The sequence below is a fragment of the Primulina tabacum genome, unplaced genomic scaffold (assembly GCF_025594145.1).
Source record: "Primulina tabacum isolate GXHZ01 unplaced genomic scaffold, ASM2559414v2 Contig877, whole genome shotgun sequence".
Taxonomy (NCBI): Eukaryota; Viridiplantae; Streptophyta; class Magnoliopsida; order Lamiales; family Gesneriaceae; genus Primulina; species Primulina tabacum.
Window position 1 is genome coordinate 7,926 of NW_027459962.1, and position 25,779 is coordinate 33,704.

At 35.9% G+C, this 25,779-nt stretch overlaps 1 protein-coding gene across 1 annotated transcript; it reads right to left on the reverse strand.

Moving 5' to 3' along the window:
- Positions 1–634: 634 nt before the first annotated feature.
- Positions 635–1,566, reverse strand: LOC142535182 (uncharacterized). The gene is made up of 4 exons (XM_075641713.1): positions 1,544–1,566; positions 1,169–1,453; positions 957–1,061; positions 635–864 (listed from the first exon to the last, which is right to left on the reverse strand). Exons 1-3 carry the CDS (start codon positions 1,544–1,546, stop codon positions 957–959), a joined length of 393 nt encoding a protein of 130 aa, XP_075497828.1. The 5' UTR covers positions 1,547–1,566; the 3' UTR covers positions 635–864.
- Positions 1,567–25,779: the final 24,213 nt, after the last annotated feature.

Below are 25,779 nucleotides of genomic sequence, written 5' to 3' on the forward strand. Positions count from 1 at the left end.
ACACTACCACAAAAATGACTTTTCGCAACGCGCAAATTTCTTTTCCACAGTGCACATTGCACGATGCACAATTGTAAGCTTTACGCCATTGCACGCCACAGATACTGATTATCCGTGGCGTACATGCGCATGATGTTAATACTGTTATCCGCGGCGTGCATTCGCACGCCGTTAATACTATTATCGTCGGCGCGCACATGCAAGCCGCAGATACTATTATCGATAATGCGCACGCAAGTTGCGGATAATATTATCTGCAGCGTGCAATGTACGCTGCTAATATTCATATCCGCAACATGCAAACAAATTCTGCATCGTTCGTTTGCAAGCCGATAAAATCAAATTCGTTATAAAAAATCAATCGAATAGACAAAAACGATAAACCAAAATTTTACAAAAAATTTAGTGCAACTTTACGTTTAACTAACACAAAATTAATAAAAGTCATTGTTTTTCTGTATATCAAAACAGAAAGTCTGAAAATCCAAACCAAGATACGGAATCTATAACAACTAGCTGGTACATATATAACAATGATTAAACTTTCAAAACATGCAAATCACTAAATATTTATCAATCACACAATACGACAAACTTAGATAACCATGCTACCGTGCTTCCTATAACGTCCTCGAGAAACTGCATTTCATCATTTGGTCGAATTAGGTCCACCTTCTCTACCAAAACCTTATCAACCCAAACTTTCCAACAAGATCTACCAAGAACAACGTGATGCACTTTTGTGTTTGGATCTGTGGATGCAATTCGGCCTTCTACAACAACTAATTCATCAGCACACCAATGAAACAGCTTACATTTAGTATTAGCACGGATATCTCCAAGACTCACATTCCTCAAATTTGACTGTAAATAAACAATAAAATATTATTGATTCAACCATGTCTATTTTAGTAACAATTTTGCGGTTTAAAAATACATAATTTAAAGATAATTACCTAAAAAACATGATCAAAATTACCATTTTTCTTGGCACCAATATCAATATCACCATTACTACCAACTTCATTCTCAATACCGCTACCAATGCCACCACTAGAAACCTAATTTACAATCAAATCGTGTCAAGCGATGTAATCATGATAATTCAAAAGCATTTAAGTGTGTATATATACCAAACATATTTTTTATATGTTGTTTACTTAATAACCTGTTCTTGCTGATTTTTTAGATTCATACTTTGTAAAAACATGGACCTCATTTCTTGCATTTCTAACTGATTTTGTTGCATTCGTTGTTGAAGGCTTTGTACCATAGTTTGAAGTTGTTGAACAGTTCCATTTTGTTTCACGGAAGCTCCAACTTTCGATGGTGTAACTCCGAAGCCCATTCCACGCACTCTACCCCGAGCTTTCTTGCCAAATACAAGGCTAATTGCATCATCAACAATGTTAGTTGTGTTTTGAGATTCAGGTGGACATTCTTGTATTTCTTTCTGAAAAAAGTTTTTATGAGGAAACGCGATAAAACCGAGAAGGGGAAAATTTTGTTTAATATTTTAATAATAAAATATTCATTTTATTACCATTTTCTCTCCAACAGCTTGAATACTAGGAGCTCATTGAAACTATTGTCTGTGTGACTGTAACGACCCATTACAGGCCCAGTGGACCGCCCATACGGCCCACTGCCCCGATCGACCCAAGGCTATCCCGATCTTGGGCTCCCTCAAACGGGCCTTTTCCCTCACGGGCTTTCCATAGGCCTCGTACGGGTTACTCATAGGATCTCCCCTCCCTACCAAGGGGTTTCTTTCGCCTCCCCAGGACTCGATCCCATGACCTATAGGATAAGTACATTGATATCAAGAGTCCTGGTACCAATTGAAAGGACTAGCTCAATTGGTACCAGGACTCTTGATATCAATGTACTTATCCTATAGGTCATGGGATCGAGTCCTGGGGAGGCGAAAGAAACCCCTTGGTAGAGAGGGGGAGATCCTATGAGTAACCCGTACGACGCCTATGGAAAGCCCGTGAGGAAAAGGCCCCTTTGAGGCAGCCCAAGATCGGGATATCCTTGGGTCGATCGGGCAGTGAGCCGTATGAGCGGTCCACTGGGCCTGTAATGGGTCGTTACAGTGACCATTAATACACTTGTAATTTTATAGTGTGATGACTGCCGACAACTTTGTGTAAGATGTACAACCAGGGAAGAGAGGATTTCCACATATTTTAATAAATCATGAAACTCATCCTTATCCTCAGATATAGTGTTTTCGGCCAACCTCTTCTTCCGGCAAAAAAACATCCTTATATAAGTGATATACCTCTCTACTTTCATCCTCTTTCTGAACTCCTGAACTACCTTCAGCTTGAGATTGTGAGTTATAAGTTTCACCATGGAAGACCCAAATTGTAATGACCCGAAAAATTTGAAAGTCCACGTGAACCACATTATGCAAGTTATTAAATTTCTTTGGTATTTCATTAATTTGTTTTAAAGCATTAAATACATGTATATTTCATAAATGTGTTTAATTATTTTTATGCATTTTATGCATAACTCATGCATGATAGAATTTATTTCATGAAATTTTAAAGGTTCGTGCATTATACATTTTTAATTTGCATTTCGCGCTCGAACGAGGAACGGATGCCAGGGAATTATCAGGAAAATTATTTTATTACATGATTAATTTTTATTGATACATGCGTGCCTTGAAGAATGGAGCTCAAAACTTTGAAGAAAATCACGACGAGGAGGCACTATAGAGCGGAGAAACGATCTTGCTTTAAAGGAAAAGAAATGGGGGAATGGTGGCTGCTGAATTTCACGTAAATGATGAAGGGGAGAGGGGTTGTCGGCTGGTCGGGAGGGTGCATTAATAGGTGTAGGGTTAATTAGGTATTAGTGTATATTGATTAAGTTTAAGCAAATGGGCCCTAGTGACATTTAAAGGTTTAAAAATGAGCTTTAGTCCAATAAGCTTAAAAGTAGGCTCATTAAATCCAAATACACTCCCGAAAAATATTCGTGATGTAAAGTTTTTGAAAATATTAGCTGAACCCTCAAAAAGTTCTCGGATTCGATAAAATTTGCGTATCGTTAAAAATAAAATCCCGCGAGTAAAAATATCCAATAAAAACCCATTTATTGAAAAATACCTTTAAAACACCTTATAATAATTAATAAAAATTAATCATGTAATAAAATAATTTTTGATAATTTCTCGGCCTCCGTTTCTCGTTCGAGCGCGAAATGCAACTTAAAATTTATAATGCATGAACCTTTAAAATTTCATAAAATAAATTCTATCATGCATGAATTATGCATAAAATGCATAAAAATAAATAAAAACACGTATATGCTGATACGATGATACATGCTATGATTATTACCATGTTTTGAAAGGATACGTTTACTTATACGATTTTTACTGCAAACACGAAATGTATGTTGATTATGCTATTTTTCACTTCTATGTGCTACGTATATGTACTTGTTATTACTGGTACAGGTGTGTCGATCTTTAGACTCACTATGCGTGTGTGATGCAGGTAAGCTTGATGTTGAGGAGACTGGAGGTGCTGAACTCTAAGTAAGCAGCTCTGGTGCGGTGACATGACCCGAGGACCGCATGTTTTCCGCATTATGATTTACGAGTTTTGAGAGCATACGAACATTTTCCTACGTTGATGATTTTAATATTTTTATACGTTTTTGTTTATGTATGATTTTTGGACGAGTTTGGTTATTTTAATCTGCGTTGAAACGTCTGCTTATTCGTTTTCTTAAAAAGTACTAGAAATTTTTTTTTTTAAACCTCACATAGCATCGGCCGAATTGCTTACACAAGCATAAAATATTTTTGACATCATTTTAAATAAATCAACCAACTAACATTTGAAAAGTATAGCACATACTATAACTTCTCAAAAACCACTCACAAATAAACGTCGTAAAAATATCTTTAACATAACTCAAATTCATAAATCATAACTAGTGCGGAAAACTAGCGTCGGTCCTCGGGTTATGTGCACCTTCAGTCCAGCAAAGTCAACCATCAAGACCTCCATTATCATATTCATAATCAATATCACCTGCATCAATCACACCTAGTGAGTCTAAAGATCCAACACGTCATATTCTTGATAACGAGTAATACGTAATACAGTTAACATATAACAGTGAAAAATACTTGTACTTAAAATATCGTTTTCATGAAGATGCATAAACATAAACATTTGCGTAAACATTTTCATGATGCATAAAACATTTTCATAAAAACATAAACATATTCATATTCATATTCGTATTCATATCCATATGCATATCCATATTTGTATCCATATTCATATTCGTATTCATGTTCATGTTCGTGTTTGTTGAATTCAGATCGTGATTGTGACTCGTATTTTTGATCGTATTGGGCGATGGATCCATCTAAAGAAAACCACAGTACTGAGCGACGGGGACACCAGCGACACTCTCACCCGTCAACTGGGCCTTGGCCAACGTATTAACATATTCGTATTCGTATCACGTAATCGTATTCGTATCCGTATCCAAGGAAACACGATCGTCGGGCTCCCACTGAGACCATAACCCTCACGATATTTCCAACATCTAGTAGTCATAATCCCTTTACGTCAACATGATATCATCACTTAATAAAAACATGCATAACATCATTTTTATTTTAAAACCAATCATGCAACATATCTTTTAAATGCCCATATTTAAATCATAAAAATCATAGACATTTAAAAATCAGAACTTAACATATTAAAAATCATAAACATCTATGAACATTTTTAAAATAAACATTTTAACTTCATAAACATTAAAATAAACATTTAAATCATAAACATTTAAAATAAATGTTTTAGCATATTAAATCATAAAACATTAAACTTATTAACGTCTTAAAAATCAATAAACATTTAAAATTGACATATTAACATGTAAAAACCCATAATCATTGAAAATAATCATATTAGCATATAAAACAGCATTCAGGACACTGCCATGACGTTTAATAATTTCTATGAGTAAAAAGACCGTTTTACCCCTAGACGTAAAATTTCATCTTTTTTACATTTTCTTAATTTTATTGACTCTAACATTTTCCAAATAATTATTTAAACTTACATGAATTTTCTCATATTTTTATTTAGCTTCATTCGACGACTTTTAAATTTATCTTTAAATATAACGTATTAATGCGTTTTAATCACGAATTAAACCAAACCTTAATATAAAATTCCCAAATTAAAAACCAAGGCTTTCAATAATTATTTAAGCTTAAACCTAATTTTCCATAATTTTATAAAGCATATAACATGGCGTTTAAATTAACTCGTTAATTAGCATTTCGTGCGGCGATTAAATCCCGAATAAATCCAAAACTCGTTATTTTGATCCCAAAATTTAAACATAACCTTTTTATGATTTATTCTACCCTTCCAAGTTATGAGCCACACCTGTGGACCCATGGCTCAATTTTTGCCTTTTAATTTTCGTTTTTGACACCTTATCGAACACACCGAGCCATCTCCTAATTTACTCGAGCCACGCCCAAGCCACCTCGATCCAAAACCTAGCCAACCCACCTAGGGACCCTACTGACCAAGCCCAGCTCATAAAACCAGCCTTAGCCTGACCAAAACACTTCTGGAACTCGACCCCAAGTGCATGCGTGTGTGTGTTTGTAGTGTCCATGTTGAATTGGGTTTCCTAGTTGCCTAGGACTCTTCCAGCCGTCTAACCACTGACCCCTCATGACCATAACCTTCCCTGGACCACGCATAAACCAAGCCCAGACCAACCCAAGCCCCTGGACGTGAGGAGCAAACCACTGAAGCTTGACAGCAACATCTCGCCTAACTTGCTGTCATGAGCTTCTCCCCCACGTTTTTTGTGTTTAGCTCGAGCCATGTCTAGCCACCCTGCACCAACTTATGACCAGCCTCTCTAGGCACCCTCCTGGACCCTTAGAACCTATAGAACTCGAGCCCCTAGCTTGAAAACCGAAGCCCCCCCCCCCCCCCTTCAGCACAAGCATGGCCGAGAAAACCCACCTAGACTAGGACTCCATGTTTTCTTGCTTAGCCACTTGACCACCGAACCAGACCTTGAACCAGCCCCTTTTGCACCTTCTTAGGACCCTAAGGACCTAACCTGCCCTAGACCGATACCAACAATGCCCCTGTTCGAGCCTTGGACGAGCCCCAATAGCCCATGCCAAGAACGAGCCACTTGACTCTTGTGCAATCAAAAAAACCCACGGTTCCTTTTAATTGATGCCTACTGTTTTCCAGCTTTTGTTTCTCACATTTTCATCTTAATTGGTGTGTGTTTAGGACCCTAAATTTGTTTAAAACACCCTTAATCCATACCCTAACCATGGCAGCCCCTTAACACAAATTAAACATGATTTTTGAATCAACAAACAAGAGTTAAACCCATGCATATGAATAGTTGCGAAAATTATATTTGAGTGCCTTGTTTTCTTTCAAAACATGTTCAAATAAATATTATGGTGTGATAGATGATTGAAAGAAAGAATATGGCGTGTCTTTGCGTATTTAACGCACGATTATTCGTTGACGAAGGCGAAGAATGGGGCAAAAACCTTGGCTTGAACTCTACCTTGCAAGTCTCGATTTCCTTCTTTAAATTGTAATGTGTGTGATCCGTGAACTTTGAGGAGTTTTGGGAGAGAAAAATATAAGGTTTGAGGCGTGTAGCAAAGTGTAGGGTTGGGGAAGATTATCTTATTTAAATACTAATTAAAACTCTAAGCAAGGCTTTAGGCCCATTAGGTAGATAAATAGGCCCATTAGTTCTTAGTTAGACTTTAATTAAAAATATAAAAATAATTTTGTTTAAATAACTCTGCGAATTTATTAGCCGGGTTGCCAAAAAGTTCGTATTTTTATTGAAAAACCAACACCGATAAAATTTACGTCCCGGCGTATAAAATCACCTCCAAACCCCTTATTTTCAAAAGTAATAAAAAGCATCACCCATATTTTAAATAATTAAAAACAATTATTTAATAAAATCATTTTACATTTTCAGCCCTCAGTCTCCGTTCTTCGATCGCAACTCGAATAACCTTTTAAAAATACATTTTAATGCAACCATGTAGAAAAGTATATTTAAACATGTAAATATGCACAACATAATTAATTTATGCAATTAAAACATTTAATTAAAATACAGGAGAATTTAATAATTACATGCATGTGATTCGCGTGGACCTTTAAATTTTTCGGGGCGTTACATGCGCTGTTTTTATTGGAAAATATTTAAGATCATTTTTAAATCTTATATTTTTCTGTGGTGCGCATGCATACGAAACATTTAAATGATATTTCGAAAATGGGAGTTTTGAAAAAAATATTTTCGCATTTTTAAATGAGTAGACATCTCACAAATAGTGTAAGAAGGATCGAACCCCTTAATAATTAAGTGGTCGTAAACTTGGTCAAATTTCATATACTTCTTTACAACGCTTGCAAAGTATAAGATTACTTCACGTGTTTTTGCATAGTTCTAGCTTGTGCTATAAATTTTTTTTACCCCTTCTTCATACTCGGGTACAAGCCTAGAAGGCAGATGCATCCATTCATTATCCATCTTGTGAACAAACTTTTTTTATTTGTATGAAATAATTATGAAATTTTATCAATACAAACACACACACATATACACGATGATAATTTAATTTATATGATATAATTACTTAGGTGTCAGATGTTATCCCAACTTTTCTTTCCCAAAATATTCCCAACATTTTTATAAGAGAACACCACATAATAAATAAAAAAACTTAAATACAAAAAATTTATTCATACATTATATATTTTAAACAAATAAAATCATGTATAAAAATAAGATAAGCTAAATTTTACTTATATTTTTTGACCATAGATCAATTGACCATAGTGTAAGAAAATTGTGACCCGTAAAATAAACGTGTTGAAAATGATGACGGTCATTGCCAACAATTGTTGAAAAAATTTGTACACGGCAGCCTTAAATTTGAAAATTGAGATGCGTATACAAATTTGGTTTGGATCTCGAGCTCCCAAAACACTCGGTGATGGTATGAGTGTGCCTATAAATACCGAAGGCATTGAGGTCCCTAAACACACAATCTCATACAGAAAATACACCATCTAAAGGAGTGTTGAAGTGTTTAGAAGGCTTCAATCGAAATAAATCAGAAAGCTTCAACAAATTTTCAATGGCCGGAGGTAATTCTCGATTAAGCTTCCGCATATTATATCATGTTCATGTATACGTAAAAAACATGATTTTGATGATTTGGAATTAGATTTAATATTTCCAAATTCAATACAAATTTCAATGCATGTTTAGAAATTATTTTTTGCTCGTTAGATATAATATTCAAATTATGTTCATATTAAATTATATTAAGTTGTTTATAATTTTAAATGAACATTAAGTAAGATGTGAATATAATATTATAAATTAAAATATTTCAGATATTCACAAATGAACAAATAATCCTCACTTTATCACTACTCTAATTGAAGAGAAAAACTGAAGAGGAACTAACATTTTATCGTAAATGTGATCCTCACTTTATCACTACTCTGATTGAAGAGAAAAACTGATGGGAATGTAATTGTTCATATTAAGTAAAAATGTGAATATAAAATTATTTAATATAAAAAAAAATTGGCTTATAAAATTCACATAAATATGGATAATTAAGTTGAATAATAATTATAAGGTGACGTAAGAAAACATGATATGAGGGAGTTCTTAATCGACCGGTTTAAACTGCCTTGACTAGTCACTGGTCTCCCTGATGAACATTGCTCTGTCTAGGAGTTGAGTATTTAAAGGGCCTAAGCACTACCTATCTTTCTTGGGAGCACTCTTGGAAAGTGTTGATTGCGAAATAATTATTATATAAAGCATTAAGTAAAGCCAAAATTTTGTCCGGTGAACCGTATAATTTTAAATAATTGAGGAATAGCCACAACATCCTTAATTATGAAAAATTATGCATTAAGTGAGTTTGGATCACATAATGGACATCAATTGTAATTAATTATATAAACATAATAAAATTTACCCCACAGGGATTTTTATTATATTTATATAACTAATCAGGTTAAAATATCAAATTAAATTTTTCTTAATTTACCCACAGGAATTAAAGAAATACATTTTGATAGGTTTATCATAAATTTACAGAAAAATCTTATTGAATTAAAATTTTGGCCCACATGAAAATTTTATGTCACTAGATTTTAAACATGAATTACATTGGTAAAACATGATATTGTCTCAAAATTTTAAGCATATGATTTTTGCAGTTATGCAACCTGCGACTTTTCTGATATGAAATGTGACATTCCCGATCTAAAGGGCGATAATTATAAAATTTGGAAAGAAAGAATTCTTCTTCAATTAGGGTGGATGGATATTGATTATGCTATAAGGAAAGACGAACCATCTGCTATTACTGAAAACAGCATTCCGGATGATGTTGATCTTTATGAAAAATTGGAGCGATCTAATCGACTCTGCGTAATGTTCATAAAGACCGAAATCTCTGCTGGTATGCGTGGTTCTGTCGACCAGCATAATAATGTCAAAGAATTACTGAAGGCTATTGATGCAGTTTCAGTCTTCAGATCACTTGCAAGAACCATAATTATGAAATTCTCTTCATTAAGGATCACCAGTGTGAGAGGTGTGCGAGCACATCATGAAGATGCGGGACATAGCGGCTCGGCTCAAGACACTTGAAGTGGAAATGTCTGAGAATTTTCTTGTGCACTACATTTTATGCACTCTTCCACAGCAATATGGACCCTTCAAAATTTTCTACAACACACATAAGGATAAATGGTCAATTAATGAATTAATGACCATGTGTGTTCAAGAGGAAGGAAGGCTGTTGATGAAACGAGTGATAATCTTTATGACCACACAAGGAAAGTATAAAAAGCAAGCCAAAGTCAAGGAAAAGGAAAGGAATAATTCCACCCCAACCTGACATCAAGAAAGAATCCAAGTGTTTCTTCTGTAAAAAGACGGGACACATTGAAGGATTGCAATAAATTTAAGGACTGGCTTGAAAAGAAAGGTATTCCTACTTCATTTGTCTGTTATGAATCTAATATGGTTGATATGATTTATAACATGGTGGATTGATTCTGGTTCTACAATCCATGTTACAAATACCTTGCAGGGTATGCAAAACCTAAGGAAGCCAATAGAAAATGAGCGAAGCATCTATTCGGAAACAAGATGTCTTCGCATGTGGAGGCTATTGGGACTTGCTGCAGTGTTGAATAGTGGTTATATTTTAAAATTAGAAAAGACATTTTATATTCCTAGTTTTTCTAGGAATTTAATTTCAGTTTCAAAACTTGTACCCCTTGGTTATTCATTTCATTTTTGGATAAATCAATAATGTGTTTTATAAATCAAATCTTATTGGAAATGGTACAATGGTTGATGGTCTTTTCTTTATTTTTTACAAAATAATAACACCACTATGCATGTTCAAGGAGGTATTAAAAGATGTGTTATAAATGAAGATTCCTCTATTATGGCACATGAGATTGACATATCTCTATAGAGAGGATTAAAAGATTAGTGAATGATGGAGCTTAGTACTTTAGATTTTACTGATTTTGAGACTTGTGTGGACTGCATTAAGGGAAAGCAGACCAATAAGTCTAAAAAGGGTGCCAAGAGGAGTACAGAAATATTAGAAATCATACATTCAGATATTTGTTGTCCAATATGGACATGCAAAGTCCGAAATACTTCATCTCTTTGATTGATGATTACTCACGATACATGTATATCTACATGCTTCATAATAAAAACGCAAGCTTGAAGCCTTCAAGGTTTTTAAGGCTGAAGTGGAGAAGCAATGTGGAAAATATTAAGATCGTGAGAACTGATAGAGGTGGAGATATTATGGTAGATACACTGAGAATGGACAGCATCTGGTCCGTTTGCAAAGTTTCTCCAAGAACAAGGGATTGTTGCCCAATATACTATGCCTGGTTCTCCGGACCAAAATGGCGTAGCTAGGAGGAAAAACCGAATTATTGGACATGGTGAGGAGCATGTTTAGTAGCTCTAAACTTCCTAAATCCTTGTGGACTGAAGCTCTTAAGACAGCTGTGTATATATTAAACCGAGTTCCAACTAAGGCTGTCCCAAAGACGCCATTTGAGTTATTTAAAGGTTGGAAACCGAGTTTGCAACATATACGCGTTTGGGGTTGTCCTTCTGAAATAAGAGTTTACAACCCACATGAAAAGAAACTGGACCCAAGAACTATAAGTGATATTTCATTGGGTATGCTGAAAAATCCAAAGGGTACAGATTCTATTGTCCATCTCACAATACTAGAATTGTGGAATCAAGAAATGCAAAATTTCTTGAAAATGACTTGATTAGTGGGAGTGATCATGACATAGTTTTTGAGAATGATCACATTAATGTACAACCCTCTTATTCAAATGACAGATTGGTTGTTATTCACACCCAAGACCAAATGGGTGTAGGCAACCGATTACTGAAGTTCCACAAATTGCTGATGAAAATCCAGTAGATCAAGTTGTTAGTGAAGAACAACAAGAAATTTGTTGATCAACCAAACAACCTAAGGAGATCTACTAGAATAAGGAGATCAGCAATATCTAGTGATTATGTTGTGTACAAGAATCGGACTTTAACATTGGAGCCGAAAATGATCCTGAAATGTTTTCACAAGCCATGAGTTGTAATGAGTCAAAACTATGGTTTAATGCTATGAAAGAAGAGATGAATTCTATGGCAGTTAATGGAGTTTGGGATCTTGTTCAGTTGCCTGATGGTGTAAAAGCCATTGGATGTAAATGGGTCTACAAAACAAAGACTCATTAGGCAACATTGAAAGATATAAAGCAAGACTCGTAGCTAAAGGATTCACTCACAGGAAGGAATCGACTACAAGGAGACTTTTTCTCTTGTATCTTAGAAAGATTCTCTCCGTATCATTCTAGCATTAGTTGCACATTTTGACTTAGATTTACAACAAATGGATGTGAAAACGGCTTTTCTCAATGGAGAACTAGAGGAAGAGGTTTATATGAAACAACTTGAAGATTCTTCTCTAGTAATGGTGAGCAATTGGTTTGTAAGCTTAAGAAATCTATATATGGATTGAAACAAGCTTCCCGTCAATGGTATTTAAAATTTCATGATGTTATCTCTTCATTTGGATTCGTTGAGAACCACATGGATCAATGTATACCAGAAGGTCAGTGGGAGCAAGATTTGTTTCCTTATTCTATATGTGGATGATATATTACTTGCAACCAATGATAAGGGTCTGTTATACGAGGTGAAACAATTCCTCTCTAAAAACTTTGATATGAAGGATATGGGTGATGCATCTTATGTCATTGGCATTAAGATACATAGAGACAAATTCAAGGTATTATAGGTTTGTCTCAAGAAACCTATATCAACAAAGTTTTAGAGAGATATCGGATGAAAGATTCACCAAGTATAGCTCCCGTTGTGAAAGGCGATAAATTCAATTTGAGCCAATGCCCAAAGAATGATCTAGAGCGGGAACAAATGAAAAACATTCCTTATGCTTCTGCTGTCGGAAGCTTGATGTATGCTCAGGTTTTCACTAGACCTGACATTGCATTTATTGTTGGGATGTTTGGAAGATATTAGAGTAATCCAGGTTTAGACCATTGGAAAGCTGCAAAGAAAGTCATGAGGTACCTTCAAGGGACCAAAGATTATATGCTTATGTTCAGACGAACTGAAAATTTGGAAGTAATGGCTACTCTGATTCAGACTATGCTGGCTGCATTGATTCAAGAAAATCCACTTCAGGATATATTTTATGTTAGTTGGTGGAGCTGTATCTTGGAGAAGTGCAAAGCAGACATTGACTGCTTCCACTATGGAAGCTGAGTTCGTATCTTGTTTTGAGGCAACCTCACATGGTGTATGGTTGAAGAGTTTCATTTCAAGGCTTAGAATTATGGATTCTATCTATGCCATTAAGAATATTTTGTGACAATTCAGCTGCAGTTTTTATGGCTAAAAATAACAAAAGTGGTAGTCGAAGCAAACACATCGACATTAAGTATTTAGCCATACGAGAACGTGTTAAAGATAAGAAGTTACTTATCGAGCACATTAGTACTAAATTGATGATTGCGAATCCTTTGACTAAGGGCATGCCACCAATAAAATTCAAGGATCATACAGAACGAATGAGACTTGGTTCTTTTATGTAATTTTGTTGTAAAAACAAAATTAATGAAACTCATTAAGTTATGTTATTTTTCATATTCAATTATGTACATATTCAGTTATCATGAAAACAATAAAGTTGGACCTCGAATAAACATAGGGTTTATTCATTAAGTTATTTGAGAGATATAATACATTGTGATACATGGAAGATAATAATCGTTTTTAGATGACCTATCGCCATGATTCATGTATTTTAATTTCTCCTATGATAAATGAGATATACGGGTCAAGTGGGAGAATGTAAGAAAATTGTGACCCGTAAAATAAACGTGTTGAAAATGACGACGGTCATTGCCAACAATTGTTGAAAAATTTGTACACGGCAGCCTCAAATTTGAAAATTGAGATGCGTTATACATATATTTTTATTAAATTTAAGCTACCCGTTCCTTAGCAAAATAGTATGGATATATATATAAGGATAAAATAAATTTTATTAGCCAAAGAGGTGCAAAACCAAGAAATAACATTTCTCTTAAAAAGTTAAAAAAATGGTTATTTTGTTTTAAAATGTATATGAAACTTCTTCAAAATGAAATAAAATACACAACTTGTTTTGTCCGTCCATTTGAACTTAATTTTTTTTCAGAAAAAGAGTAAAACATCACATAGTCCATGCTACCTGTCTCTACATTGAAAAGCTTACTTAATTCATTGATACCCTTTTGAGAAACAACCAAAGACAACACCCATCCCTGTCTCTGAATCTTTATCAAACCTATGCAACTATTTTTTATCTTATTATCTGTGACATATATAAACTTATGTCTTGAATTCACATTCAGTAGAAATAAGAGAGGCGGAATGCATGTAGGAGGATAAAGAGGGGGGGGGAGGGTGTTATATTTTAGGGGGAGAAGATTTTGTTGACAGATGTAGCTAGTACTGCTAGGGGAGGAGAGAGAATATATTTTATTTTTATATCTTGAGACCGTTCTATCTTGAGATAATTTAATCATGGCTCACAGTCATGATAGTTTCACATGAAGTTTTTTTATTATATTTAATCATTTGATTTTTTAGAATATATTTGATGATATTCAATCATCGTGCAATAATATTTCGTAAACTATAACAATTTCAAAGTATAAGGCACCAAAATAATAATAAATTCAGAGAAACATTAGGCAACTCGTTATAGGATCTATATATAATACGCCAGTATCATATGCTACCTGCTTCGAATTACTATATAATTTATAAAATATCTAAACAAACATTTGTCTTATATTATTCTTTCCGAAAGATTATTGTATTTGTCCAACGTTTCGTTAAACACGGAATGTGTGTGTCTACGTGGATAAAATCCGTTGTCGTAGCCTTTTAAAACTGTTGTAACTGAGTGCTGTTGAAAGTCCGTTCAACGACAACGATTTTATTCATTGTGGTAGGTAAAATTTGCGACAATTTTTTAAAAACCGTCGCTAATAAATTAGCGACGGTTTTATTCAAAATCGTCGCTAATTAGCGACGGTGGCAATGAAGACCGTCGATGAAGACTGTCGCTAATTTTAACGACGGTTAGCAATGAAAATTTTCGTCGCTAATTTGTTTCGAAAAATAAAAAATACTTTTAATAATTTAATAAATCTAAAAAAAACTAACAATCGAAACTAAAATCGTGTAAGAGAAAAATTTTAAGTGCTGTGAAGTAGTAAAATCGTGTAAGAGAAAAAATTTAAGTTATGAAGTAGTAAATATCGTAGAGAGAAAATTTTAAGTGTTATGAAGTGGTGAGAAAATTTTAAGTGTGTGTGAAGTGATAAAATCGTGTAGACAGAAAAATTTAAGTGTTGTGAAGTGTTATGGAGGAAAAGGACCGAAAATGGTGGTATTTGTAGACTGTTTGCGACGGTAAAATTAGCGACGGTTGCAACAAATCCATCGCTAAATTTAGCGACGGGTTTTGTAAAACCGTCGCTAATCTTAAACATGCGCGGTTTTATGTAAAACCGTGGCTAAATTAGCTACAAAACCGTCGCTAATTTTAAAAGCGGTTTTCATAATACCGTCGCTAAATATGGCAACGTTTCCAAAACATTGTCGTTTGTCTAAAAACCACGCTAATCGACAACGGTTTTATGTGCAAAAAAAAAACCGAATAGACAACAGTTCATAGAACCGTTGTCATTGACCCTAAAAAAACGCTCAAAGACCACGGTTTTATAGAACCGCTGCCATTGACCCTAAAAACCGTTGTCTTTGACCCCAAAAGACAACAGTTTTTGCTAAAACCGTTGTTAAAAACTACGACAACAGTTTTCACAAAAAAAGTTGTCGTATGTGCGTTGTTGTATGCAGAATTTCTTATGATATAATATTTATATATTAATCAACTATGTTAGCATTCCCACAAGTTGAATGAATTGACCAGGTGAGGTTGTTGGTGTTGTGGTTAGGTGAATGGCATATTGTTTAAATATAGTAGAGTGCTAACTACCACCGATTAGACCAGCTAACGTCGTATAATTGTGCACCTGTCCTAAGTCAGCCGTCACAATATGAACATCTAACTCGAAAAACTACGAAATCGTGCTCCTATCACATTCATGAAGTTAGAAACATATTCCGATGACGAAAAACTGGGGTCATCTAATTTATCAGGAACTCAAGCATGAACAAACAAAGTATATTTATCAACATAACAATAGGGGGCATCCAGAACTAATTCTAGGTAAATCTAAATGCGACTCAAACTGGAGCAGATAAAATGAGGATTAGAAAACCAGGAGGGTCGAGTTCAGTTAATCTCATGTTTACCAATATTAAATTTACTCTTTCTGTCTACTTTTGCATGGATATCCATTAATATAGCACACAGCTCATATAGTGAGTATAGGAAGATGCATAAGCAATATCCCTACATTTTTATATTTATTTTGCCAAGAAAGAAGGTGAATTTTACCTTACCGGCTCAAACATGAGCGAGAAAATTTCTAAGGCAAGGAAAAATTGAAGAATGGCCTAAAAGACAAAGATGATAGCCTAGAGTATGAGCAAACAATTCAGATTAAAACGAATCAGATTCATCATCAAATGGGAAGAACAACAGTACTTATTTCACAACAAAACAATGATTGATAGCAATTTTTTGCAATTCTAGAAGTCAGAAGACATAACATTGTGCTTTATTAATAATTTGGATCTCATTTGCTTCTCCACTGGAAGATGGAGTGAAAGTTAGCCTCTGAAGTAGTTTATTTCTCAGTTACATATGTTTTTCCCCCAAAATCGCACCTTTCCCACAAATATTCCCATAAAATTTTCGGATACTAGCTGGACATATAATAAGCCAACAATGCGTTAATATTATGCTACTAATGCAAAGAAAACAGTTAAATCGGATTGTAAAAAAATTCGAATCCAACGGCTTGTATACCTGAACTATAGACTGGAAATCAAGCTAAAATGTACCAAGAATCGAAGTTGAATGGGCAGTAGTGGTCTCAAGATGGTGCAAAGGTTGTATCTCGCAGGAAAACTCGCCAGAATCGTGACTGGACAGAGCTAATAGTGGCTGGAAATCGCAGGGATAACAGGGAAAACATTAGGGCTTCGACTTCTCAACAACAAACCACTAAATAACAAAGAAATCGAGACACACACTCACAAAAAACGGAGGAAAAACTCGCACACGGAAAAAGACTGAAACAGGGCTCCCACTCGCGCTAGTTCTTCCAATCTGAGGCAGGGAAGGAGGCGCAAGGTTAGGGGAACAAGGTTGGTAGCTACTGCGCTCCGATCTCCGGTGGCGTGACAGCACGCAGCGGTGGTTGGAGTCTGGACGCAGAACACTGACGGGAGTAGGAGAAGGGTTAAGAGATGGAATTTGGGGTTTCACTCTCTCTCGTATTGTGTTGTGTAATACAAGTATAATTGCATAGGTTATTAAAAGCTCACATTTAACCGCACACTGTCGTTTATATTATTTATTAACAACACATAAATGCACGCTGCGGATATTACTATCCGCAACGTGCTTTTAATGCACGCCGTTATTTCTGTCAAGCGAAACAATATTAACAGCGCACATATGGTTCACGCCGTTAAAAGTAATATTCGCAGCGTGCTTTTAATGCACACTGTTGATGACGTGCTGCGAAAAATCATTTTTCTTGTAGTGTAAGGTGTTTTCAAATGATTCTTATTAGTCATTTGTCTGTTCTGAGTGTAACATGCAGTGTTTACTACTTCTGCCCAAAACCATTGATAAATACCAGAATCAGCAAGCATTGTTCTAGCAGCTTCTTTAAGGGTCCGATTCCTTCTCTCAGCTACACTATTTTGCTGAGGAGTTCTTGCTGCGGAGAACTCATGCTTGATCCAGTATTTTCGAAAAAAAAATTGTGAAAGATTTTGATTGATGAATTCAGTCCCTCGATCAGACCTTATTCGATCAATCCCAACTGATTTTTCATTTAATAATATTTTGAAAAGTTAATCATTTGTGCAGCAATTTGGTCTTTGGATTTAAGAAAGATAACCCAAGTAAATCTTGAAAAATCATCCACGACTACTAAGGTGTATTTCATTCCCCCTAAACTCATTACTGGTATAGGAACAAAAAGATCCACATGTAGCAGTTCTAAGCATCGAGAAGATAATTTACAACCTTTGTTTTTAAATGTAGATCTTACTTGCTTCCAAACTGACATGCTGAACAAATTTTATGTTTTGAAAAATCTATTTTGGGCAAACTAGTTACAAGATCATGGTTACTAGATAGGCAATGAATTTAAAGTTTAGGTGGTTCAACCTTTTATGTCACAATCAGTTTTTAGAAGATTTGAAGCTATAAAACAAACTGGTGCCTTAGGTTGATCAGTACAACTGACTTTATAAGTATTCCCACAACGATTGCCAGTTAGGATGACCTCATCAGTTGAGTCTCTAACTGAACAAGTATGTCTGTCGAACTGAACTGATAATTTATTGTCGCATAACTGACTGAAGCTAATCAAGTTATACTTCAAATTCTCACCTAGTAACACATCTTTAATAGTAAAGTTAACATGGATAAGCTTACTCTTACCCACAGTTTTACCTTTGGAGTTGTCTTTAAAACTGATGTTTGGACTAGTGTATTTGATCAGTTGGGATAGAAAACTGCATCCCCTGTCATATGACGCGAGCATCCACTGTCCAGATACCAGGTTGATTCTTTTTTTTTTGCACCTATTGCCTGCAATCACACACAAATATAATTTTGGTACCCAAAACTATTTGGCTCCTAAACTTCTTAGTCCTTTGGGAACCCAACTTGGACTAATCTAACTGACTTTCCAGTTGATGTGTTCCAGATGGTTTTTAAAGTACTGTACTTTTAAACTATTTAAAATTTACGGAAAAATAAAAATTTTCTTAGATATGAAATATACCTTCAAATTTTGATTAAAATAAAATGTTCATCCAAAATATTGCAATAAAGAGATCACAAATAAAGTTTTCTAAAAAAAATACTTGTTCAAACAGCGTGAAGAAATCTCGTAAAAGTTAGATTATTAAAATCATCATGCATAAAATCTTAAAACTTTGGCGGTCCTCGGGTTTAGCCTCCTGCGCAGTCCAAGCCGGCTTATTGGTCCTCACCCTTCGTCTCCACATACTCGTCCTCACCTGCATCAATCAAATCTAGTGAGTCTAAAGACTCAACAAGTATAAACTGGAGATAACAAATAATAAGTAATAAAACCACATGCATCTTTAAAGTATAGCGTACATACTTGAAACTTGAAGTTAATAACATAAACATAGACGTGCCATCATCATAAAACTCTTCATAAATATATTTGCATCATACATACTTGACATGCATAAACTTCATCATTTTGCATAGAGATATATTTCAAATCAAGTGACTCATACATAAATGTGCCTGATCAGACTAAACCACAGTAATGGGCTAGCAGGGATGTCCACTACCACATATATGAGATCTTCGGTCATGCTTTACCAAGTGGATTGGTCCCTGGTCAAGCTTTATCGCTTTTCAATCTTGATCTACACCCGGTCATGCTTTACCTGGGTGGAGAGGTCACCGGCCACATTCACCGGCTTCCAAACCCGTTCATAATTGGTCACAAGACATTTAGCATACCTCAAAAATAAAATATTTTCTCATTTTGCATTTTGAACATACTTGCATTGTGAGGCCCGGGGCCGAAGAGGGCGGGGGGTGATCGCCGGTGCCATGAGGTTGCACGGACAATGAGCGGCTCCTGGCAAGCTTCTAGGTGGAGGGAACATGAATGAACCGATCTTACACCGAAGGAGAGGGATTCCGAGACTGTTCAATATAATGGACTGCACGGTTGAAGAGGGCTTAAAAGATTTGATATGTACTACTTATCACGAAGGTGCATTTCTTTTCGGTAGCTCATCATTAAGAACTCCAAAGTTAAGCGTGCTTGACTTGGGGCAATTTTGGGATGGGTGTCCTCCTGGGAAATTTTCTAGGGTGCGTGTGAGTGAGGACATAAGCACGCTGGAAAGACTCGTCTTGATACAGTGAGGACAGTCGTCTAATCTGGGGCGTTACAGATGGTATCAGAGCCGACCTCTCTTAGTACGGTGTGGTTCGGGGACGAACCAAGCGGAAGCTGGTGGACATGTGAGGCCCGGGGCCGAAGAGGGCGGGGGGGGATCGCCGGTGCCATGAGGTTGCACGGACAATGAGCGGCTCCTGGCAGGATTCTAGGTGGGGGAACATGAATGAATCGATCCCACACCGGAATGAGAGGGATTCCAAGACTGTTCAATGTAATGGACTGTACAGTTGAAGAGGGCTTAAAAGATTTGATTGGTACTACTCGTATCACGAAGGTGCATCTTCTTTTCGGTAGTTCATCACATAAGAACTTCAAAGTTAAGCGTGCTTGACTTGGGGAAATTTTGGGATGGGTGAACTCCTGGAAAGTTTGCGTGTGAGTGAGGACATAAGCACGCTTTAAAGACTCGTCTTGGTACAGTGAGGACAGTCGTCGAATCTGGAGCGTTACATGCACGGAGTTGAGGGATTTTTTGGATCTCGTTTGGGGCGACTGCTGCACATACTAACACATTATCAAATGCTTAGCTTTCAAAACTTAGACATACTACTCGTACTCAACCCCGAAGTAAATAAATGGCTTATGACGTTCTAGAGCACTCGGGGCTTGACCTCATTTAAACGTACTAAACCATGACATCAAACCCCGAAACAAACTCTAAAATGATGCGTGAACATTTCCGAAACAAATAAAAGAGATTGACTCACTATTGAAACCTGAAACTAAATGAAAATCAAACCTTCCTCCATTGGCCCCGCGCTCGGGCGGTAATAACTTACCGCTCGAGCGCTAGGTCTTCTGGCCACGGATAGAAAGAGTGGCGCTCGAGCGGTAAGAAGTTACCTCTCTGGCACCGAGTGAACTGGACTCCATGATTTGAAGCTTAATACTCCTAAATAAATCATATGAATCATGAAGCAATCCATCGAGACTCATCCTAGGACGCCATGACACTGACTCAACTCCATAATAACGCCCCAAACGTCCCAAAGAAATGACGTACCACACGCAACGCAATAAAACCCATAAACTCAAATTTTGACACAAAATGCTTCCTACGAATTCTAATGCTACCAAGGACTATCGACACAAAACGAAGCATCAAAACTCATCCCAACATCATACTCCATATACCTAAACGCAGCAACGATCACCCGACGGTTCCCAACGAAGCCTGCAACAAATAACTTCAAGAACACATCAAGAACACATTTTCTTAAAATCGTAGTTTGAGCTGTCCCACGAAAATGATCATAAATCACTCGTTTGTTATCCAAAAATTATTCGTTTTAATGTCAATCGAAGGTAATCAAAAAGTAATAGGTTTTATATGTTGAAAGTTTTTCTAGATAAGCAACCGAAAATGCACAGTACATGAAATGAAAGCAGGATTCGGGTTTTTAGAGCTAAAATCATTTCAGAAATCGATCCAACCAATTGTAGTTCAAACTTTGCACAACATACATAGATTTTTACGCATAATAACATCACAACACATAATATAACGAGATCGATGCAGAAACATTAGATTATACATGCCTTTTGATTTTTAAAACTCACGATACGACGATATCGAAGCGGAAATGGTGCGATGGTTGATCTGGGACGAACTTTGATGCGATTTCTAAGCTAAATATCAACGAAGGATTGCTGGAAAATTAGAGAGGGAGGGGGCGGCTGTTCTTGACCTATGAACCCTAGGTTTTCTTCTCTAAAAAAATAAAAAAGGCAAATTAAATATGTGTGTGTGTCTCGGGTGTGAGGTGTGTGTAAATGTGTTTGTGTGCATGAGTTTTAGTATAATTAAGGATATAAATTGCTTAATTAGCTAATTAAAAATACTAACCCAATTAACAAGTTAATCAAAATGTTAAACTAATACCACTTTACTAAAATCTTCTAATTTAAAATAAAATGCACAATTGATAAACTTTAAAAGTTTTAAAATCCTAAAATCACTAATTAAATAAATTAGGCTTTAAAATTCTTATAACTAAATAAATCATTTAAAATGCCCCAGTCCTAACCTAAAATAAAATACCACATTTTAAAATCGCCAAAAATCGTCGCTGGTCTCTTTTCCTCGATCCTGCATCGAATAATCGCATGGAACATGAAACTCGAGAAAACATTTTAACGTGCATCACATAAATATAATAATTTAAAATAATACATTTAAATAAATCACGCATCTCTATAATCATTTTAAACTTAAATAAATAATTTAACGATTAAATAAATACTTGAGTTTTACGTGTATTGATTTTTGGACTTTACAGTTTTTCTCGGCTTGTGTGTACTTCATGTGTAGTGTGCAGATGATGCAATATGAGTTTTAGCCTTCTTCAACTGGTTGTTGAGCCGATATCTTTTCTGAACTGGCTTGCTGTTATAGTAATTGGAATAGCCATTTGAATAGTTCAGGTATTTATTGCTGAACCTTTTTGATGACTGACTTTGTGGGTCAGTTGAAATTTTTGGACTATAACCAATACCATACCTTCTAGCCTTGTTGTTATTTTCAATAGGCTGTATAACTGGTTTACTTGGCTCTGGTTGTTCTTGTATCACAACTGATTTTACAAAGTGAATGTATTTCCCTTTGCTCATGTTCAGTTTTTGCTGAGTATCACTGGTGGAAGCTTCATCTTGGTTACTGAACAATAAACCAGTTTTATCACTAACTGATTTTTGCTTATATTGTATTTCAGCTATTGCAATAGATGATTTTTTCCATGCCTTAATAAGCTCAGTTTGCTTTGAATTCTCAAGCATTAACTGTTGAATCATAGATTTATTATTGCTTCTTTCAGCATTCAACTCAGCAATCTCCTGTTTAAGACTCAACAAATCAACTGATTCATCAGTTTCAGTTTTATCGTCTTCGAGATCAGTTTGCTTTGCTCTGGCCTTCTCAAACGATAAGGAAAGCTTATGATACTCATTAACCATGTCATGAAGTGTATAAATGAGTTCATCTCGTGTGAAATCAGTTGAGCTAAAATCAAATACCTGTTGATTGGTTGACTCTAGTTCTTTGTCATCCGCCATCAGACACTTGACCTCTTCATCATCACTGGAGCAGCTGAATCTCTCAGCATCTGAATCATCACTGTCTGATTCTGCCCAATTTGACTTGTTTTCCTTAGCTAGAAGCAGCTCATGCTTCTTTCTATAAGATTTCTTGTCATCTTTCGATCTTCTCTTGTGCTCATAGGATTTCTTTCCCTTTTCAGGTGAGCCTCGACTGCCCTTCTTAGGCTTGGGACATTCAGCAATGAAATGACCAGTTTTACCACAGTTTTAGCAAGCATTAAGTTACACTTTGGAGTTATTTCTCTGATATTGTCTTTGGAAGCTTCCTTGATTTCTTCTCATAAATCTTCCAAATTTTTGAGAAACAATGACATTACATCATTGCTTAACTGATCAGCAGATTTATCAACCGAACGAGTTGGTTCCATTTTGACAGCAATTAGGGCAGTTGTAGCAGCTGGTGTAGAAGTTCCCCTTCTCTAGTTTGCAACTCAAACTCGTAGGCTTTTAAATCAGCAAATAAATCATGAAGTTCGACCATGTTCAGGTCCTTTGATTTTCGCATTGCCATGGTCTTAACGTCCCATTCCTTGATAAGACCTCTGACTACTTTCAGTGATACCTCTTTATTTGAATACACCTTTCTGAGTGCATTCTGTTCGTTTACTATGCTGCTGATCCTTTCATCATATTCATGCATGGATTCTCTAATCTACATCTTGATATTGTGAAACTTTTGAACAGCAGCAGATAGCTTATTCTCCTTGGTTTGCTCATTGCCTTCGCAGAGCTGAATCAGCTTCTCCGAAATTTTCTTGGCAGTTTTGCACATTTTTATCTTGCTGAAAGTGACTTTATCCAACGTTTTGTATAAGATGTCTTTAGCCACGTTGTCCAAGTTGGCTTTTCTCTTGTCTTCAGCTGTCCATTCATCTCGGATTTTTCAATACGATGTGGTGCCCCATCAGTTATGGCAACAACAGTGTTTTCCTTCAATATTTTCATGGGTCCATCTGTAATAGCGTACCACATGTCATCGCCTTGTGCAGCTAGATGAGCCTGCATTATGATTTTCCAATCATCAAAATCTTCTCTGGAGAACATTGGAATTTTTTTGAATGAAGACATGTTGATCAGTTTTTATATAGAAATATTCAGGAACCAGATTCAACCGCTCTGATACCACTTGATAGGTTCGGTTAAAGGTGGAAAATGTTTAGAATGGGGGGTCGAATAAAAATTTACAATTTTCAAAACCTTTTCTCGATTTATGAGTCAATTTATGATAAACTATACTTGGGAATCTTGTAGGTCAATATCAATCAGCTAAAAAAGAATGCGCGGAAACAAACTGACTGATATATGAAATAAAAACTGAAATAAGAAGACACAAGATTTTATGGATATTCGAAAATATCACTCCTACATCACCCCTTCTATCTCAAGGATATGATATACACTAAAAGACTTTGATCGAATAAACAGTTGTACAGACCCAATTCAGTTTTAGACTTAACAATGTCAAACTGAAACTCTTAGTTACAAACTTGTTTAAAGTACTCAATAGAATTGAAATAATATAGCACAACTGATCTCTTCAAGATAAAGTATTACTGTTTTGCTTGAAAGCTCGAGGTATAGCCTAATAAGTTAGTTAGCTTCGTAGTTCAGTTGCCTTCGAAAATCTGCATATAATCCTTCAGTTTCTGGCAACCGATGGTTTGCGTATTTTAGATCAGTTTCTATCAATCTTCTTGATTAGTTGGTTTAATATTTTAAACGCTCAGTTTGTCAAACATCCGAAATAGTTTCCAACACAAAGGCACGACATAATTCTTCATTTTCTCATCTATCACACCCTAATATGTATTTAATTATGGTTTGCATGAAAAACAAGTTTCCCTTTTATTATTGTCGTTTTTATGCAAAACATGGGTTTTAAAGTGTGATTTTTTATACAAAACTTGAGATCATGTAAACTGTAGATCTGTTTACATGAAGGGGCTGCCATGATTAGGGAATGTATATGGGTTGTTTTTACATGAGAAAAGAGTACTAAGATGCACATGAAAAGCTGCAGACGAAGCTAGAACAAGATGGAACCTAATATTGCATGTTTGTGTCTTAAGGCTCGGTTGAAGGAAACCATGGTGCATGGCTTGTCTTTGGCATGATCAGGGCTAGGTTAGGACATGGTTGGATCAGGAGAGGAGTCCTAGCAATGCTGGGACTCGAGCACAGTGGCTGGGAAGGTGTCCTAGCAAGCAAGGCTCTACTCGCGACTTGTCGAGAGCAGCTGCTGTGCGCATGGTGGGTTTGCTCGGCCAGGGTGGTTAAGGCTAGGCTACGCTAGGTCTCTAGGAATCTTAGAGGCTACACGAGGGTATGGGTCAGGGGCTGGCTCGATGGTTAGATTCCTGCCAGATTTCGAAGAGTCTTAGTGGTTCTAGGATACTTGACCGCTGCTGCTGCTAGTGTAGGAGGCTTTGGCTTGGGCTAGGGTCGAGTCCTAGGGGTCTAGTGGGTTCAGTAGGGTCCAGGGGAGGTCTTTTTTGAAGATGGCTATAGGTTGCTCGGGCTTGGCTCGATGAAACCGTGAGATGGTTCGAAGGTTTAGCTTAGGTGGTTCGAGAATTATGGTTTTTATGGTTAGGGTTTGAAATATGATTCACCGGGGCTCGAATCATGCTTCACGAGGGCTAATTAAATATAAAAAGTCTATAATAATGTTTGGAATTTTATATTTGAGTTCAAATTTAATACGGGATTAAAACAAATTAAGAATTAATAACTAAAGAATAATTAGAAAGCCTAGAATTTAAGCTAAATAAAAATATGAGAAATTTAATTTAAACTTAAATAATTATTTGGGATGTTCTAGGGTCAATGAAAATAAGAA

What these genes read in the sequence shown, in the direction of transcription:
- LOC142535182 (XM_075641713.1), bottom strand. An exon ending in TAAAAAATCAGCAAGAACAG is followed by an intron (nt 1,062 to 1,168) that starts GTTATTAAGTAA and finishes ATTGTAAATTAG; the next exon opens with GTTTCTAGTGGTGGCATTGG.